This window comes from Erinaceus europaeus, chromosome 18, assembly GCF_950295315.1.
Source record: "Erinaceus europaeus chromosome 18, mEriEur2.1, whole genome shotgun sequence".
Taxonomy (NCBI): Eukaryota; Metazoa; Chordata; class Mammalia; order Eulipotyphla; family Erinaceidae; genus Erinaceus; species Erinaceus europaeus.
Window position 1 is genome coordinate 24,003,230 of NC_080179.1, and position 21,532 is coordinate 24,024,761.

The 21,532-nt window shown below is 36.7% G+C and overlaps 1 protein-coding gene across 5 annotated transcripts in view; it reads right to left on the minus strand.

Annotated features, from left to right (window-relative positions):
• The window catches only part of XIRP2 (xin actin binding repeat containing 2), a 99,947-nt gene that overhangs the window by 35,264 nt on the left and 43,151 nt on the right, over positions 1–21,532 (minus strand). For all 5 annotated transcript variants that reach the window (XM_060177769.1, XM_060177768.1, XM_060177765.1 and 2 more), the window contains exon 3: positions 19,732–19,869. In XM_060177769.1, coding sequence (XP_060033752.1) covers positions 19,732–19,869 — 138 coding nt within the window. The remainder of the gene's footprint in view (positions 1–19,731; positions 19,870–21,532) is intronic.

Below are 21,532 nucleotides of genomic sequence, written 5' to 3' on the forward strand. Positions count from 1 at the left end.
GTCTGGATTTAAAAATCTGTCTTTCTTCCTAAATCTATTGTTTATAAAATGTTGAGTTAGGTTTGAGGATGTAGCATTTTAATGTTCAAGAAGAAATCAAATAACACAAGTAAATGTAATAAAATGTCTTACCCGAACACTGTACATAATTCACAAAAAATAATTTGTGAAACTGGTTCTCAAAAATTAAATTCAAATATAGATCAGGCTGCAAGGGGCAAATGCAGTTTAGTTCAAAGGTGGGTTAACCATGAATAAAGAATGGGGGACTAGTTCTAAATTCCCCTTCTATTAGGATTGTCAGAATTTTGGATGAATCACCAAATTATACTTAAGCATATTTTCCATATTACTCACTAAAAGAAATAAAAATGGATGATAGATGTGTTCTAATTTCAAGAAAACTAGAAGAGAAAATATGGTACAATTGAAAAAACAATATTAAGATGTCTGCATAATTCACAACTATCTGATGCCAGCTCACCTATCAGCCTTGTATATTATAAAAAAATCTATCGTTGATATATAGTTATTCCAAGGAGAATTTTACAGCACAGGACAGAGTTTACATTCTGCCTACCCAACTTGAAACTGTCAGTGTCATTATTTGAGAAGAGACTGTAAATTTCTACCAATAAACATGCAAACTAATTCTAATGCAAGGAATAACAACAGATTTGCATGTGATTTATTATTATTGTGACTCTTAGATGTATGCACAGTAAGAAAAATGTGATAAAAGACTGACAGAATAGCAGATGATAGCTGTCTTACTATAGTGAAAAAATAATCAACAGTTTATGTTCAATATCAGTAATTCAGAAATTATAGTCACCACTAATCTCATTTTAATAAAAACTAGAAAGTTATAAACAATTCATGTTATTTTCATCTTTGTTGAAGAGGTATAGACAATATCCAAAGCATGCTATTATCAGAGCAAAATTGTCAATGGATCCAGGGTTTGAAAGAATAATCAGTTAATTTTAAGTAAACATAAAAATCTGTGGTTGGCAAACTGTCTATATTTGATGCATTCAGATTCAAACAAACATTTTTGTAATTATTTTACTTTTTTGCAGCATAAAATTTGATATCCTTAAGGATTGAGTACCAGTTAAAAACTCTTTTCCACATTCACTGACATATGTTGGAAATCTTGGCTTAAAATTAATTTTTTTCTTTGGTGCCCTGCTCTAGTTTTAATGAGATCCTGCTTTTAGTTTCCCTTTCTGTTCTTCTTTCTCAACTTCTGTTGATGATCCCATAATCATCTTTATCTTTCTGGCTTAGCTGACTTAACATAATTCCTTCTATCTCTGTCCAAGATGGGTCAGATAAGGTGGGTTCATTGTTCTTAATAGCTGCATAGTATTCCATTGTGTATATGTACCATAGCTTTCTCATCCTAGAGCAGGGCACCAAAGTAAAAACCCTATGGTGAAGGGGAGGGTGGCTATTGGGCTTCCGGGCGCAGCAGGGGGTTGGGGGGTGGGTGGTTGGGATGGGACACAGTCTTTTGGTGGTGGGAATGGTGTTTATGTACACTCCTATTAAATTGTAGACATATAAACCACTATTTAATTAATATGAGAGGGGAAAAATTTATCACATGTCTAGAACTTCTTAAAACACAAACTGATTCTTTTTAATACATAGGCTGTCTTTGATATGTTGACTCTCTCAAAAACCTAGACCAGGGAGAACAGAAGCAACTGGTAACACAGCTATATACAAGATGCTGGGTATTATACCCCAAACCCTAACAAAGGGACTTTTCAAAGTTAACCCAATTACCAAATAATGTGATGATAACAATAACTATCCATTGTCTTCTTGAACCCTAAGACAGCAGGAACCTCACATTTCCACTATAGAGCCTATATTTTCCCCAGTCCTGGAATCTTAGGGTGGGGCCCACTTTCCTGCATGTTTCTCTCAATCCAAATCAAATAATATTGCATCTGCGGATCGCAACCTAATCAACGCAACGAGTGCCACCCCAGCATGCTTCACTTCAGACTGTGTCCAGAGACTTCAGGTGTGGCATGACAACCCTTCAGCTTCATCACTCGGGTGAGACCTTTCCTTTCATAGTGTTCTCTAATTCCATTCCAGGTGTTCTACTCCCCAATAAAGTCCCCAAACCAAAATATATTCCAGGTACCCTGAGATAGAGCATATGTTCACATGTGCCCATAAGCTAGTGAAAAATATATACCTGAAAGCTGAAGTACTCAAGAGCCTGCAGGGAATACCTCCCAACACTTCATCTGCACTATTTCTGTCTTTAGGTCCATGGTAGTTCAATAATTTGTTTGGCTTTGTATGTTAACTCTCTTTTCAGCCACCAGGTTCCGGATGCCAGTATGATGCCGACCAGACTTCCCTGGACAAACGACCCCACCAATGTGTACTGGAGCTCCACTTCCCCAGAGACCTACTAGGGAAAGAGAGAGGCAGACTGGGAGTATGGATCGACCAGTCAATACCCATATTCTTTCCTATAAGCTAATGCTTTTCTCTCTTGTATATTTGTACCCAGATCTGATAACACTATTTCTCATTATCATAACCCTCTCTGTAGTAGGGAGGAAGTCTGAGGAAATAGATAATTCAGAAAAAAAAAAAAGAAAAAGAAAAAGAAGTTAAGTTGAAAACTCACTTCCTGATCCTCAAGGAAAAAAAATTTCCACAAAACTGTAATTTGTTGGGACACTGTTGGCATATTTACAGACATGGTACAAAATGTATATGATTATAAAAAAAATGTTGTTAAACCGTATCTTAAAATACTAACTCAAGGAAGCCCCCCCATCCCCACCCCCAGTTCTATGAAATGTTTTTAAACAGTGTGAAACCTGATGAGTTTCAGTATCAGACTATTGTAATCTGAAAACAAAGCATGGCTTTAAAATGCCATATAGCAGGATGTTTGTAGAAGGCACTGATATTTGCTCAAGGACAAGGAAGATTGAGTGTTTGGCTCCCTCTGTTGGCATTGATCTAGTGGCTGGGATTTAATGTCCTGTCCTCCTCAAGGGATCAGAAATGAAGTTTCTCCTGGTTCCTAAAGAGGTGATCAATAACGTGTAACTCCTATGGCTGGGTAGATAACTCAAAGATAGGTGGAGCCAAAGAAAAATCACAAGGAAAAGGCTAGTAGAACAATCAGAAGCTAGCTCACCAGGTAGCTCACTTGCCAAGTATCAGATCTTGGGTTAGAACCCTGATACCTCATTGGGATGCCAAGAATAGCACTTAGGGGGCTCCATGGATGGCAGATTAGTGCTAAGGTGCTTCTCCTCTGTCTTCTGTCTCTCTTTCAACCCCACCCCTACATTTCAAAAAATGAAAAGAAAAAAAGAGTAGGAAAAGAGGGAGAAAGGAAGATGAGAGAGACAGAGACAGAGAGAGAGAGGAACACCAGCTCAAAAAGAATGATCAAATAATCAGTGGAGTGGTCATTCTCAGACAGACACACACACACACACACACACACACACACACACACACAGAGAGAGAGAGAGAAAGAGAGAGAGAGACTATAAGAAGATATATTCTTACTGTTTGTTCTACGATATTGAAATTTACAAAGAAAATGGGAAAGAAAGAATTTACCAAATATGCTTAGGCACTAAGGAGTGATACAGTGTTAAGGATAGAATTTTAATACTTCTTCTTTTTCTTAGAATGTGTTCTATATTTCTATATTTTGTCCTGGCACACCCCATGTATTTCCTTTTCTCATGATAATTCATTTGTAATTTTGTATATCAATAAACAAATGAGCAGAACATCCAAAACAATATACAAACCTGAGTCAACGCAATTATTTTCTAAGACCCATGAGGGTCTTATTTTGATAAATGCCAGAACCTGAAGAAGCAGAAAGAGCTAGTAATATTCTCTGGTGTCAAGTGCTTACTAAAAATATCCATTTTCATAAAAGAAACTTTGTAAACAAAAAAACTTCACTAAGGCATAGAAGCATAATGATTCAGTAATGTTAAGAGCTTTTTTAAAAAATAAATTTTCTTGCTCCTTACAAACTGAAAAAATATAAGAACTTACAATTTTGTAGTTTTCCTCTCTCATGACAATTAACGATAAAGTAAATTTAAATAGTATATGTATACATTGTCTATATATTTATATATTCTGCTAAGTGTAATTATATAGGGAGCATATTTATGATATATTATGAGACTTTAGGTTGGAGAAAAGACCATAAAAATAAACTTCTTGTACTCCAAAATTATTAAATGTCCATTCTCTCCTGTAAAAGAGGCATAAAGTCCCATTATGTCAAAATATATGAGTTTTATGTATCTATCAACATCTTGGTGAGAATATCTGTTCAAGCCCTGAGAAGATGAAACTCCATGCTGTGATTTTCGTTTCTTTCTTAAAAAGTTCAGATGAGGGTCAGGTGTTGGCACACATGATTGAGTGCACAATGTGCTAGGACCCAAGTTCGAACCCCTCACCCTCACCTGCAGGGGGAAATCTTTGTGGGTGCCAAAGCAGTGTTGCAGGTATCTCTCTGCCTCTCTCCCAATCTATCACCCCCGTCCCTTCTGATTTCTGACTGTCTTTATCCAATAAATAAATAAATAAAATAAAAAATTTAAAAATAGTTAGGGTGAAACTCTTTCAACAACTCTGGGTTCGGTGATAAAGACTAAAGACACACCATCACTCTTTTTTTTTTTTTTTCCTAATTCAATCCAACTTCGTTTTACTTTAAAGGCATGAAGGGTAAATCTGTAAGTGCACTTGTCTTCTACAAATTCAATTGAAAAGGGTTCTATAAGAATAAGTAGGTTTATAGAAACAAAAAACCCACAATACCATTAAGAAGAGAAGTAGTGGTAGTACTCCAATGACTGCTCATACAGATTCTTTCTGAAGGGGTAAGAAGATGAATACCAGAAGGAAAAGCAACCACTTTGGGATATTTTTTAAAAGCATTTTAATCTGTGCTTACATCAATCTTATAATTATTTTTTATTATTCACTGAAACTCCTACCACCTGAGAAATCATGCCAGAACACCTTCCATATGGTAATATTTCTCACCCCTCCAAGATACCACAAAGATTAGTTGATTTAGTTATCCACACCTCAACAAAGGAACCCAGTCTGACGCACACACTGTGTGATCTGCACTATTGCACCAAGCAGATAGAGTTTCCACAAAAAATTCAAAATATTTTGCATTTATTTTCACTGTGTGGCGCAGGGATGAGTTTGCCTTTATAGTGATGCACTGCAGTCGCCTTCAGTGCTGCCACAGGGGATGGATGAGTGGATCTCTCTACACATTAGTGAAAGAACCCATATACTAGCAGATTCTGTAGGAGGAGGATGAAATTTGAAGTTTCAAAGGGACCATGATGGAGACTTTATGGTCACATCTCAGCAGTTACTATCAACTTCTGGGGACGGGCAGGCCTAATAGCTACAGCATGTGTCCCTAACGTAATGTGACTGATGTTAGTAGATTAAGGGAGACAGTCGTATTGTATTTTACGAGTATCCCTTACATCCTAGGGGAAGATCACACATTAGTTTAGTTATATAAAGAACTAAATGGCTATGAGTATGCTTGCTACATTATCTAGTCAAGTTATTAGTTCAAAATTAAGTCATATCTTCTAACATTATCTAGATAGAAAAGTCAAAGACTTGAGAGATTAGATGTACAGATTATGAAATCCTATGAAAGGTAACAGATTATGAAATCCTATGAAATGAAGGTTATTTTTAATGAAGGTTTCTAATAATTAAATTTGATTTAATTTATGTGCATCAGTGTGACCTAAACTAATAAGCTCATTAATTCTTTTAGTTCATTTATGTTCTAATAGCTTTACTTTCAGTGTTTTGATGTATAATTTTTTCATTTGTTTATATGTATATTATTCATTTTATATCAATATTTTAATATATCTTGCATTCCCCTACACAGGCACAATTTCAATACTGTCTTCCATTAGTAAAGGAATTAAGTGAGCTTGGAGTAACAGTAATTGGCTGACTGATTGACATTTTTTGTATTGACCATAATTTGTTTAAACCTTTGTTTTTCTCTGTATTCTCCACAGTTCCTTGATCAATTTTGTGCCTTCGGTGGACATTTGAAGAGAAATTTCAGTATAAACAGAAAGATTCTGCTATCGAATACAGAAAGAGATAGACAGATGAGAAGCCTAACTTGAGACACTAAGGGTAACAATCATCTCTAGGACCATAAATCCTCCTTCAGGTTTGCATGTTCAAGCTCATTGCTACATATTAGCATCAGCTGGAGTGCTATACAGTTTCCTGATGTCTGACCTCAGGCCAGAACAATCAAATCAGAATTATTTGGGTTACTCCTGGAATAATTGGGTGTCCAATCAACTAGAACTAAGAATCACCTTAGGCACTGGAAGACAGCTCACCCAGTAAGGCTGTGCCAACTTTGCTATGTGTAATGGCAGGTCTGCGTCACATGTGAGATGTGACATTACCAGGGGAAACCCATTGCTGTGGTGCCTCTACCTCTCTATAAAACTACAAGAATAAAAATGTTAACGAAGGGGTGGCAAGGTGGAGAGTCATCACCGAAACAAAAAAATTAGGGAAAAAAAAAGCCACCTTACTGAGAACTTAGAGCTTAGAGCTCCCACTGAAATTCCATGTTCCAGTCTACCAGGCAGAATGATTTGATACTAAGTTCTTACCATTGTTGCCAATGCTGGGGCTCCACTACTCTGGGATAACTTTTTCAAATGTATAGTATTTTGAAATATAAATACAAAGAAAGATAGAGGCAGAGACAGGTTGAGGGCAATATAGTATAGCACTAAAGCTTTCTCCTCTGTGGTGAGTATTGGGCTCAAACACTAGGTCGCACACTTAGCAAAGACGTACTATTCTAGGTGAGCTGCTTTTGCTGATCCAAGGAATCTAAATCTTGAACTAGTTAGAAAAAAAAGATAGGAGGCTCTGAAAATATGTCCTATTCCAGAGTGAGGTAGAAACTGGCAGATGGAAACCACTACATTGCAACTACTAAATTCTTGTGCGAAAATTCACAAAATCCTGGGGAGAGGCTCATAGTAGGGGATTCATAAAGTAGTATGGGGGCTTGTATTTCTAGACATATCAAGCCCATTCAAGCTCTAACAGAAGCAGGGGAAGACATAATAGAATATAGCAGTTTTGACAGTTTTTTTCTCACTTAATACCCGATACATGCAGTTAATTCACTTTCCAGTTTGAGTAAGTTTTTACTTCACAAAGTCTTTTCAATTTGATTTCTGTAGAAAATAGTATGGGATTCTACCTTGAGCTACCTACAGTATCATATGGATAGGAAGACAAGAGTCAAGGCAAGCAGTTCTCAGGATGGAAATGTGAAAGCACTCATGAAGCATGAGCAGTACTCATAAGCACAACGGAGATCATTTTGAATGAAAGAGGGCAGGATGGTAGTTCATAAAATGCAATGCGTGTTTACAAATTCACATTTTGATCATTTTGTTCTAGTTTTTCATATGCTGCAAGGAATACTGAGTTACTAGTAGAGAGAACAACTGGTTTTCTGTCTAGTATAGTTCTGTCAGTAACTGAGATGTTTTTGGTAATGACAGTCAACTAAACTCTGTATGAACATTTACAGGTCTAGAGCTACATGAGAATGAAGATTACAGACGGCACTAGGTTAAGAGCATTGTTTTGTTCCTTTGAAGATTTAGTCTATTTCATGAGAGAGAGAGGGAGATCTTGGGGGGGAAGAGAATGAATAACACTATATGGTTATGTGCTTTTAGTATTGATTTTTTTTTTTTACCTCCAGCATGTAAATCCTACCCTCTGCCCACTGGCCCACCTCCCTGGGTGCAAGGACACAGACTGATTGTTTGCTTGATTTAGGAAACTCTTGGTCTTTTGATTTGGAATCATTCTTAAAAAGCTAATCTAATTGTGTTCATCACTGAATTCCCCTCAGTTTGCAGGTGCTATGTGTTAGAGAGGATAAACCGCTTAAAGGGTCTGGATCTGGAAGGGAAAAACAGTGAAAGATTCGCTATCAGAGTTTTAAATTTTAACAGGTTAAGACTGTTAAAATCTACTCTGCTTATAAACCTTACCTGTTAAATATTTGAGGACAAGGTTTGTGTCAGTTCTGGTCTGTGTTTTGCCCAGGCTAAGCAGGTACTAGGATCCTGCTATACAATAACTCACCTATGGAAAGTTCATGTACATTTACCAGCCTTTTTGGAGGACATTACATCAGGGACATTCCCTGGATTGTGTCAAAGGAAAACACTGTTTTTTTCTTTGTTTATTTGGCAAATAGGAACACTAGTTCCTTACTATTTGGACATCGTATGTTGAAATAAAAAAAGCACTTGCTAAATTCTATTAACACGATTGTAGGAATATAGTTATCTTCCATAATTCAGTTGCACATAGTAGGAGGTGGTGTAAGATGGAAAATTCCTTGCATTTTCCATAGACAAGAGGACTTAATCAGTAAGTCATTGTTTACTGGATGGTTGCAACTGATGGCGAGAGGATGAGGTGACCCTACTCTGGCTAGGGTCTATTGGTTGTGTAGTTTTACAATGTTTGAAATCAGCCCGCGCTTTGCTTTGAGTGGATCCCGCTTTTTGCTAGGTTTAAAATGATTGGATTCCGTGTTTTCTATAGCATGTTATTAGATACAGATTGATAAGGTGATGTGTTCCCCCTCCCTGAGTGTATTCAGAAATCCTATAAATTGTGTGGTTTGAGCCCTGTTCAGGGTCAAGCTGGTGGACTGCTGTCAGTTACCTCTAGGCCCAGATTCGAATTCGTGAATAAACATCTTTTGCTTCCTTGCAGTGGGTGGTGGTTTGATTTTGCTCGCTAACAGGTGGTATGAAGTGGTTTGTACCCTCTTACAAGTACTTTTCATTCCCTACCATACATTAACTAAAACATGCCAGGAAAATACAAAATCTCTCCAAAGAGAGCAAAGCCAATACTCCTGCAACTCTTCCTCATTTTCTCACTTATCCAATGTAGTGTTTTCTCTTCTGCCTGATTTAATTCATATTGGTGCCCCCAGTACATCCTGCCACAGATCAGTGGATGTTGTTATTTTTTTTTTCCTATTTAAACAAAAAACAAACTTTTATTGTTAAAGAGATGGAGAGCAGAAGATAATTTAAAAAATGAAAAGGGGCCAGGTGGTACTGCACCTGGTTGAATGCACATGTTTCTATGGGAAAGGAGCTGGGTTCAAGCTCTCAGTCCCCACTTGCAGGAGGAAAGCTTTGCTAGTGGTGAAGCAGTGCTGCAGGTGTCTCTTTGTCTCTCTCCTTCTCTTCTCCTTCCTTCTCATTTTCTGGCTGTTTCTATCCAAGAAATAAATAAAGATAATTAAAAAAATTCAAAACAGAACAAAAAAGAGATGACAAGCAGAAAAGTACCTTTCATCATATTCCTTTCATCAGCCTTCTGAGAACTTCATTTGGGTTAAGCATTTTCCCCTCAGAAGTTACGGACAGTTTCAAAGCAATATATGTGCAATTAATACACAAACGTTTAATTATAAACTAATCTTATATACCCAGTGAGCTTCTGGAAAATAATTCTCTCTCTTAAGGTCAAAGGATCTAAATGAAAGCTAAGATGGTAAAATACAGAACAGTGTTATCCTTTTTATCATTTTTCCATATACATAAAGTGTTTATCTGCCATTTACTTTGAGAATACTTAGCACTTGATTCTTGTGGGAATGCTTCTGATAATAATGACTTGTTATGAACTTTTCATATATGACAGACAGTATAGTCAGGTTGTAAGGGGGTGAATTGATTTTATTAAAATACCCTTCTATTTATCACCTTTCCAAAGGAGATTAAGGATCTGACTAGAGGCCATAGCTTATGTTGTCTCATGCTGGAGCCAGCAAGTGAAACCATTCTTTTTTTTTCACCAGAGCACTGATCAACTCTGGTTTATGATGGGCGGAGACTGAACCTGGGACTTTGGAGCCTCAGGCATGAGAGTCTATTTGCATAACCATTATGCTATCTACCCCTGCAGGTACAATCATTCTTTCAATCTTCTTGAGTGGAATTACTTTAATGGGCTCACTTAGCCTGATGCAGCACTGCCTGGTACCTGGTACTCAAATTAGAGAAATTTAACACTATTGTACACAAATAAAAGACTGGTAAGACTATAGACATGATGGACCTAGACCTCTAACAGATCCCTCTCTCCACAGTCACTGGTCATCTCTATCAGAAACAACATAATGGGCCCCTCTGTGGGCCCCTCTCAGACCTCAATGTGGATCAACAATGGTAGGGACCCTTCCATTTTCCAAAGGGAGGTTGAATAACATATTCTATCTACCAGCCTGGAATGTTCCTAACTGTGATCACAGAATGCAAGCTCAGACCTACAGGGATGCAGAGGTTACACAGGAGCCTGTGCTGAATATGGGCACCAGATCAAATCGATGGGGTTTACAGTTAACAATATTTATACACTTTCCCCATGTCTGTAAACTACTTTCTAATCCTGTTTTCAACTATAACACCATCTCCCCAGACAATACCTTGGCTCTACCTGCATGTTAGCTGTCAGACTCAGGCAAAAACTACTAAATTTATAGGCCCCTTGGAATATACCTAAAACAGACCTACTAGCTTTTTCCAAAATAGAGACCCCCTAAATCTTCATCTGCAATATTCTGGCCTTTAGGTTCATGATTAGTCAACAATTTGTTCTGCTTTATATTTTAACTCTTTCAGCTACCATGTTCCAGATGATAACATGATGCCAACCTGACTTCCCTGGGCAGATGACCCCACCAATGTGCCCTGGAACCCTGCCTCCACAGATCCCTATCCCACTAAGGAAAAAGAGAGACAGACTGGGAGTATGGATCAACCTGCCCATGCCCATGTTCAGTGGAGAAGCAATTATAGAAGCCAGAACTCCTACCTTCTGCACCCTGGGTCCATACTCCCAGAGGGATAAAGACTAGGAAAGCTTTCAAGGGGGGTGGAGGTGGGGTGGGGTAGGAGGGAGTTCTGGTGGTGTGAGTTGTGTGGAATTGTACCCCTCTTATCCTATGGTCTTATAGATATCTCCATTTTATAAATTAAAAAAAATTAAAAGAATAGGTATTTGCTTAACTCAAAAAAATACTGGTGAGACTTTTGGCCACAACTTTGTGTATTTACAGAGATTGAGGTTAAATTGTTGCTGTTAATAGCAGTCAATGACTGTGAAACACTTTTGGTAGAAGGCTAAAGGTACACTTAAAGCACATGAGAAATGCTTTGCAATGTGGGCATTTAATTGAGACAAATGTTTAGTTATCTAGAAAATAACTATGGGTCACCTTTAAAAAAAGTCTAAAATACATAGATGTCAGATTATATTTGTCACAAGATGTCAAAAATGTTTTCTATCAATTTAAATTGTCCAGAAATTGTTCCAACTCCACATAATCTGACAGAGTGCTTCTATTTACATGAGGATTTTTTGCAACAGCTGAAAGATACATCATATCTTATAGATTCCTACTGGTCCACATCAGAGCTGTTGGTAAGGAGGAAAGTTTGGGAATATTTTATATTTGACATGAATTCAGAGCAGATATTGTCACAAGAAAGCAATTATCTAAGTGCAGTACTGCAGCTTACTGCTACCAAATTTGGGAGCTCCATATGCTGTTATCTACTTCAACCATTTAAAAGTAAAAAGAAAATATATACAACTTCAGAAACAATGAGGCTTCTAGGATTTTGTAAAACACAAGCAGTTATGCAAAGACAAAGAAAAACAAAAGCATAAATGTGGGCGAAAGAAAATGAAGCAGAAATTCATATGAGATGATGAAAGTCAAAATCTATGAGAATAAGCCCAAAGTAGGAATGCATTAGAGTGCTAATCTGTCCAAGGCTTATTGGGGGTGAGTATGGGGATGTCCTGAAACAAGATTGTGGTACACTGCATACCTGTGTAAATCATGGTAAAAACTCACTGAATTGTACACTTAACATATACACATTTTCTGGGTTGCAAAGTATATCTCAATAAAGCATTTTTTTTTAAAGGAATGAAAGAAAGTCAACAAGAACAGAATCTATGGAATGGATAAGTGAAAATGAACGCATACATTAGAGAGTGACTGTTTCATTCTGATAGCACATTTGTTCTAATATCTATCCAGTGCATTTCAGATAAATTCTTAACGTAGAGAGGACGATTATTCAGAATGTCCTGCCCAAATTCAGCCTGTTATAGTGAGTGGCATACAACCTTCTGAAGTGGCCCTTTCTGTTCAAGCATTAAGAACTTACATTGACTTTTCACTGACATAGAGTACTGAGAACTCAATCCTAAGACAAAATCAGAAACTATACTGATAGGATATTTCTAACTTAAACATCAATAAAAGACAGGGTGAGTGAAGTAAAATTCCTTATGGAGGGTTGGATTTCATTCATATCTACTGAAGCCAGTAACAGCTGTTTTGAAAGGTAGAATCTACATGGGTGATGTAAAAAAAAAAAAAAAAAAGGTTAGTATTAACTCCAGAGCTAACTAATAAAGTTTCTCAAACATATTTTTCTTCTGTCCTTTCTCACCCGGGGCCCTGATTTTACACAATTGTTTCTTTTTGAAATTTACATGAGGATGCTTCACAAGCTAGCAGTGATACTGCTCACAGTTAAACAGGCAGAATCATAAAAGTAGGATAAGCCTAGACTTTATAAATGGAATAGTATACTAAGTTTAAAATGTCTAGCATAAATGAATATCCTTGTTTCTTGCTTCTTACTTCTTTTTAAAATTTAAATTATATATTTTTAATTTATCAATCAGAAATTGAGAGGGAAGGGGAGATAAAGAGGGTGAAAAACAGAGAGACACTTGCAGACCTATTTCACCATTTGCAAAGCTTTCCCTCTGCAGGTGGGAACCAGGGGCTTGAACCTGGGTCCTTGTGCATTGGAACAATTGCGTTCAACTAGGTGTGCCATCTCCCACCCCATTCCCCATTTTTTGCTCTTTTGGAATTGCTTTTCAGTAGGCATAGTCTGATCATTCAGCAATAAGAAAGAATAATTTATCCTCCTAGACAACTTAACTTCAAAATATGAGCCTGATTGCTGGTCTACCAGACAAATTAACCAAATCTCAATTAATTATCCTGAATCATTTGACTTCAGTATACTAGGAATGTGAAAAGAGGCCTGGGCTTAATAATAACACCTTATAAAATGAATATTAATTACAACATTAAATGTTGTCTCAAATTCAAAACAAATGTTTTTTCTTTTAACTCAGTTTAATCTTGATTTCTAAATTAAGTTTCATGGCAACAAAATAAACAACTTTTGACCAGAGAAGACTTAGCAGAGAGATAAGTCTCAAGTACTTTTGACAAGCAAAAGCCACTGAAAATATTATCAGAAGTCAACATCAGCTTAGGTGAGAAAGAATTAACTGTGGTACCAGTGAACATCTTGTCCTCATTCCTTACTGATAAAAGAAGCAATTTTCAGAATACATTGAGAAAGTTTGAAAAATTTAAATGAATATTGAAGATATGATTTTCCTATTACAACAAAATTGACACATATCTGAAATTTCCAATAGTGACCATAAATTAGTCATACTTATTTTAGCTTTCATTTCCCCAGAGACTTCTGCATACAATTTAAAAAATTACATTTACCAGGCTATTCTTACACCATGCTTCCTTTATATTTTATTTACATTGCATTGCATTACAACTTAGCTTTAATCTCCTTCATGAATTACATGGGTATCATTATCATTTGTAAAAGTAGAGAATGAAACTGAAGTTAAATAAGGTCACTACAGGTCTGAAATTGTGAAGATACTGACTGCTTGTTCACAGCTAGAGTGGCTGGTCTTATTTTTTTATTGTTATCATTTTTACACACATTGATAGTTAATTTTCACAGGGAAACTCTTATAAAAGACTAAATTTGCTAGGGGTTTATAATAGAGATTCTATCTCTATATCAATCTATTTATAGTTGTATTGATTTATTTTTACTTATGTACACTTACCCTTTATTTTTACTTGTTTAAAACAGCCACATAGACCAAAACTAATAATCACTCTCTTATTATAGCAGTTATTTCTTTGAAAAATGTTTTGTTTAGGTATTTATTTTGAATAGAGACTAAGAGAGGGAATAGGGAAAAAGAGAGAGAGACAGAGAGAGAGAGAGAGATAACAGCAGCCATGCTTCACTGCTCATGAAGCTTCCCTCTGCAGGTGGGGACAGGGGCTTGATCTTGGCTCATTGTGCATTGTAAGGTGTACGCTTTAACAGGTGTGAAGCAGGTGTTCGTCCCCTATAGCAATTTTCTCTACCAACAGTGTGTATCTTCCATTAAAATCAATTAGATGCAATAAGGTTTTCTTCACTTTTTTATCTTTTTAAATTTTTATTTATTTATTATTGGATAGAGACAGAGAGAAATTGAGAGGGGAGGGGAAGATAGGAAGAGAGACAGAGAGACACCTGCAGCTCTACTTCACCACTTGTGAAGCTTTACCCCATAGGTGGGGACCAGGGGTTTGAACCTGCGTCCTTACATACTGTAATGTGTGCACTTAACCAGGTGCACCACCACCCAGCCCCTGAGATTTCTGCACTTTTAAAAATCATTATCTAGTATAAATCTTGGTGAATAAGGTCAGTCTAGCAGAAGTGAACCTGAAAAAAATCTAAGTAGAAATATGCTTAAGGTGATATTTAAGTTTTTTTAAAAAAAATTTTTTTAATATTTATTTTATTTATTTATTCCCTTTTGTTGCCCTTGTTGTTTTATTGTTGTAGTTATTATTGTTGTTGTCGTTGTTGGATAGGACAGAGAGAAATGGAGAGAGGAGGGGAAGACAGAGAGGAGGAGAGAAAGATAGACACCTGCAGACCTGCTTCACCGCCTGTGAAGCGACTCCCCTGCAGGTGGGGAGTCGGGGTTCGAACCGGGATCCTTATGCTGGTCCTTGTGCTTTGCGCCACCTGCACTTAACCCGCTACGCTACCGCCCGACTCCTGATATTTAAGTTTTTTAAGCAAACCATTGTGTGGGGGCTTGGGAAGACATCATAATGGTTATGCAAAAGACTTTCATGCCTGAGGCTCTGAGGTCCCATGTTCAATCCCCAGCACAACCATGAGTCAGAGATGAGCAGTGCTCTAGTCTCTCTCTCTCTCTGCATCTCTCTCTCAGAGAAAAAGATAAATTAAAAAAAAAAATCAAACATTCGTGCAGTACTTACTACAGAACAGGTACAGTCTGAAGCACTTTGCAAACACAACTAAATTAATTTTTTTATTTTTATTTTTTAATACTTATTTATTCCCTTTTGTTGCCCTTGTTGTTTTATTGTTGTTATTGATGTTGTTGTTGGCAAGGACAGAGAGAAATGGAGAAAGATAGGGAAGACAGAGGGGGAGAGAAAGACAGACACCTGCATACCTGTTTTACCACCTGTGCAGCAGGTGGGGAGCCGGGGAATCAAACCAGAATCCTTATGCTGGTCCTTGTGCTTTGCACCATGTGCGCTTAACCTGCTGCACTACTGCCCGACTCCCAACTAAATAAATTCACAAGGTGGGTATAATTATAGTCTCAACTTTATAATTGAAAATACTGAGGTACAGAGAAGTCAAGGAACTTGCTTAATATCATACAATTAATAAAGTATAGCAGCAGGGACTGGGACTCAAAATATCTCTTTCCAATTTCTGGGCTCTTAGTTTCTAGGGACATAACTTTAAAGCCATATACCAATGTATGGTAATGTATACTTAACAATGGGTTCTCAAAAGAAAAAAGAAAGAAAAGGAGGGAGGCAGAGAGAGAGAGAGAGAGAGAGAGAGAGAGAGAGAGAATGAGAATGCCTGGTTTATTGCATTTACCATTTCCCCTACTATAAATATTCTCTTTATGGCTATTGTGACATTATTAACATATTAACATGCATCACCTGGTTTGTGAAATTACGAGAGAGAGAGAGAGAGAGAGAGAGAGAGAGAGAGAATTATAGTTGGAGGGATGGTATAAGACAGTTGTTCTTTACCACTTGGTCTTACATGAATGTTTTCTTACACAAGGCTGCATTTTTGTGAATCTATAATGTCCTTTTTGGCTTAAGCCACTTTTAGTTCGTTTTTTTTTTTCTTTTGCAATATTAAAGAGTCCTAACTGATTCTGAGTTTCAGGCATAATGAAATATTTTCACAACAGTAAAACACTTTCTGGGTTGCATTAGGGCTGCACAGTCACCTCACAAGATAGACAAATTACTTACCAGTTTCTCCATTTTATTCATCAGGAACTGAGACTGAAGGGAATTATGAGTTTGATCTTTTGCTATGTATTTTCTAGACCCAATACAAATGCAAAGTGTGATATCTCTTCTTTAAAAGTTATTAAGAATTCCACGGTGAAGAGGAGAGGGCATTGATTTAAGTACAGGGCCTCTCTAAGCCTGGGACCATGTGCAGTGGGCCAGATCATAAAGCCGCAGAGGTGGCTTCACACAGTAGTAAGAGATAGAGTGGCGACTAAAACCTACAAATCCCACAGCTTTATAGTCTACTAAACTGCCTATGGAATAAAATGCCTGTAACCATATCATCTATACGTATATAAAATTGATACTATTATTGTTAATCATAATTAAATTTTGCATTATTGCCCAATTTCAAGAAAACATACATGCCGGAGTCACTTAAAGACACCTTTGCTGCCACAGGTATCTGTTAAATCACAAGTATATTCAATCTTAATTTCTCCTTCTTCTTTTCCTTCTTGTTTTTCTCTTTCTTTTTCTTCTCCTCAGCCTCCTTCTTCTTTTTTTTCTTTCCATCAGGGATACTGCTGGAGCTCATGTGCTTGTACCAGGAATCCATGACCCCCTCCCCCCCCCCGTACCTATTTTTTTTTTTTTGTTCCTCCTCCAGGGTTATTGCTGGGCTCGGTGCCTGCACCATGAATTTTTTCCCCCCTTTTGTTGCCCTTGTTGTAGCTTCGTTGTGGGTGAAGCAGGTCTGCAGGTGTCTATCTTTCTCTCCTCCTCTCTGTCTTCCCCTCCTCTCTCCATTTCTCTCTGTCCTATCCCCGTACCTATTTTATGTCTTGTTTTCTTTTTCTTTCCATTTCCCCTCTTTTTGATAGAAACAGAGAGAAATTGTGCAAGAAGAGACAGATGGAGAAGGAGAAATAAGAAGAAACACAACACTGCATCCCCTCTGCCGAAGGGAACTGGGTCTTGAATCCGGGTCTTTGATCATTGTAATATGTATGCTCTATTAGGTACACCACATGCCTCCCCCTCAATATATATCTTTCTTTCTTCCTTTCTTCCTTCCTTCCTTCCTTTCTTTCTTTCTTTCTTTCTTTCTTTCTTTCTTTCTTTCTTTCTTTCTTTCTTTCTTTCTTTCTCCCTTCCGTCCTTTCTTCCTGTCTTCCTTCCTTTCTTCTTTCTTTCTTCCTCTCTCTCTCTCTTTCTTTCTTTCTTTCTTTCTTTCTTTCTTTCTTTCTTTCTTTCTTTCTTTCTTTCTTTCTTTCTTTTTCTTTTGCCTCCAGTCACTGGGGCTCAGTGCTTGCACAATTAATCCACTGCTTCTGGAGGATTTCCCTTTTTCTTTCTTCTTCTTCTTCTTCTTCTTCTTCTTCTTCTTCTTCTTCTTCTTCTTCTTCTTCTTCTTCTTCTTCTTCTTCTTCTTCTTCTTCTTCTTCTTCTTCTCTTTCTCCTTCTCCTTCTCCTTCTCCTTCTCCTTCTCCTTCTCCTTCCTCTTCCTCTTCCTCCTCCTCCTCTTCTTCTCTCTTTCACACACTCTCCCTTCCTTCCTTCCTTTCTTTCTTCCTTTCTTTCTTTCTTTCTTTCTTTCTTTCTTTCTTTCTTTCTTTCTTTCTTTCTTTCTCTCTTTCTATAGGACAGAGATAAATTGGAAAGGGATGGGAAAATAGAGGGGGGAGAGAAAGACAGACACCTGCAGACCTATTCACTGTGAAGTGACCCCCCTGCAAGTGGGGAGCCAGCTGGGGGACTCTAACTGGGATCCTTGTGTGGGTTCTTGCACTTCCAACTATGTGCACTCAATCTGCTGCACCACCACCTGACCTCCCCTAAATATATTTTTCTCAAGCTTAATTTTTATTTACTTTTGCTCTATTATGCAAGATTTTTAAAAAAATCACATCATAAATTTATTAAGCTCCATATACTGTACATTATCACTTTTTTCAGTTAGATAAGAGGCAACAAAAACTATTTTATTTGTCATGTTTTTATTTATTTCTCTGCCGCTACTCCCATGCATATTCAGTTACTTTAGCTTTAAAACATAAAATTACACATATATAAAAATAAAATAAATGCTCTTACCTCACTATAAAATGTCAAAATACTGCAGTTATTTTTTTTCCTTATGGAAAACACGGAATAAATATAGCTGTATCAAGTGCATTTTTTTTTTCAAAATGTCAAGTTCAGTCTAATGGATTTTATCACTTAGGCTCCCAGATTTAAAAAAAAATCATTATATCCCATGATAATATTTGGTGATAAATGATAGTCGAGAAAAGAAGTGGGAAAAGATCTTTTATATAAGCTATTATTCAGAAGTTGCATTAAGGGCTTTTATCTAACACCTGGGTTCTACCATTCAATTTATGATTATTTAAAAGGATACAGAAAATATACCACGACAGCCAAATAATGCTTCAAATCTAATCTATGAAGCAGTCGGCAATTTATTATGAATAGTCGATTGTAAGTTAGAACCTAGAAATAGAGGCTTAATGTAAACACTGCTTTCATACTTATTTTTATTTATCTGCTGGTCAGCTTATGGCATTTAATTTTAATTTATGTTTGAAATATTAATTTTTTATTTTTAAAATTTTTATTATCTTTTTTTATTTGCTAAAAATTGCCAGATATCAAGAGGAATGAGGAGAGAGAAAGAGAGACCTGTAGACCTGTTTCAACACTTGTGAAGCTTTCTTTCTGCAAGTGGGGACTAGGGGCTTGAACCAGGGTCCTTGTGCATTGTAACATATATGCTCAAGCAGGTATATCACCACCCAACACCCTTATGTTTGAAATGTTTGAAACAGGGATGAAAAATATCAAGCATGTCTCCCTAGGAATGTGGAAAAACTGTAATAAGTACATTGGTATGCTTTTAAAAACATTAAAATATTTATTTAGGATTATTGAAAATAGATGTTATCCTGAAAAAGGAAGAAGGGGGACAAGAGCATGCTCTACCTTGACACTGAAATGAAAATAAGTGAGTTCTTTTTTTTTTCTTTTCCCACCAGAGTCATCACTGAGGCTCAGTGCCCATACAACATACAACTTATGGAAGCCATTTATGTGGAGAGAGAGAGAGAGAGAGAGAGAGAGAGAGAGAGAGAGAGAAAGAGAAATAAGAAGGAGGAGGAAGACGAGGTGGAGGAAGAGGAAGTGGAGGAGAAACTATTCTAGCACTTGGACTAGTGTTCTAGAACTTGCAAAACTTCCCCTTTGCAGGAGTTCCCACAACTCGGATCCCCAAACAAAGCAACATGTTTGTTCTAGTGGGTAAGCCACCTGCACCAGTCCAGAAATGAGAGCATTTTAACTATGTGTAATTTATGTGCTACCTTTGGTAGAATTACCTGTTCAGATCTGTTTTGGTGTTGGTATTTGTGCTGAGAACAGGTATTGAAGGAAGAGGCAATCTTGTCCTTTTCAAATTGCTTTTTCACTCTGGCCAAACCCCCAGGCACTATGCACATTTCTGAATCTTCCATTATCTAAGAAGATTTAAGAAAAGAAAAAAAAAACTTTACATTTAATTAGAATGATTTCTTCAAGCTCAAAAAAAAAATCACAGTTGACAATTATCAATGGGCTGTTTATTAAACAGATATACATAATTACTTCACTGGGCCTCTGAAGACCATACTGGAAATAATCTATGTTTTTTCATTTATCACTCTTTTGAAATGGTGTTAGAAGAGTCTTCAAAATATTGAGTTAATTCGTTTTATCATAGATTTTAATGTCTTGAGAATAGACCTATTAGAATGTATTCCCGTAATAAAACACAGACTAGTGGAAATTAGAATAACAGATTTAGTTTTAACCCACAATAAGGTTGCTATTAAAATTCTAAATGTCTATGTATGCAACACATTATTAAGGATATTAATAGCATTTTACTCATTTCAAAAATGTATTTAAATCATTAAGGATGAACAAAACAGCCTGAGAGTATCTCTTAAGTAAAAACAACAATATCAGCAATGACAAGAGCTCTTTATATATAGTTTAAGGTGAGTTGCTATATATTTACATCATGTACTGGTTTTTCTACACTCTGGGAGATAAGGACACTGAAAATACTAAATTTTAACTGAGAAACTCAAGACTTAAGAGAAGAAAGGCAGTTTGCTAAGTTCTCATAAATAGGGTGTAAGTATGGAACTGGAGTGGAAACCCATCTTTATCTAGCTCCATCACAGCTGCCTGTCTTAATCATTACATTAGCCTTGAAGAACAAACAGAAAAAAGGCAACTATGTTACTTGAGGATCAGCACACCCTATGTCTCCACCTCTTAATATTGGTGTATAAGAATTTGGAGGGGGCATTAAATTAGAAATATTCTAGCCTATAACTGACATTTTGCAGATAAGAAAGTCTATTTCATTAAGTATCAGTTGCAGCAACTTTGGAAATTATCAAGTAGTCTTGTCAAATTCTATGAGCTTGTGGAGAGAACAGTAATTTGAGAGCTTTGGTTTTGGTGATTCAGCACACTCCTCAGCCCGACAAGCATTCAAACCCAGATAGGATGACACCTCTCAAGCAAACAGGCCCAGTGCCAACCCATCTTTCTTCAGGTCCCTTAAAAAGAGAGGGCACTCAGCAATACTCCAAACCACAGGAGGTATCCTGAGGTCTAACACAGCCCTGACATAACCCTGGAAGCCTTGAAGTCTGAATGTAACTATGCTGTACTTGTGAGCTAAGGTTTGCAAACCATGAACTGTGGACTCCAGAGATCCTGCAATTTCTACCTCAAAATAAAGTTTCTCAAACAGGTACTATAAGAACTTTCTTGAGGTTTTCCATACTTGAAGATATTGAAGAACTGGACAATATCCAGCATTATCTACATTAAAAAAAAGCAAATGGTTATGGGGTTGTTTTTTAAAAAAGTTTATATCTTTTCCCTAACTACAAACTACCACAAATTAAAGAATATGCTAAATGCTCAAAGAGAAAATGAGATAAAGACACTTGTATAAACTAGAATATGTATACAGAGAATTTTGCAGCAAACTTCAAATGTAAACTCTGGTCAATTACTACCATTTGATATATGTTAACTGTAGGAATAAATATAAAATTGATTTTGGAATTTAATACAAAGAATAGAAAGAGTGAATTTAAGCTAAAACAGTTTTTAGAC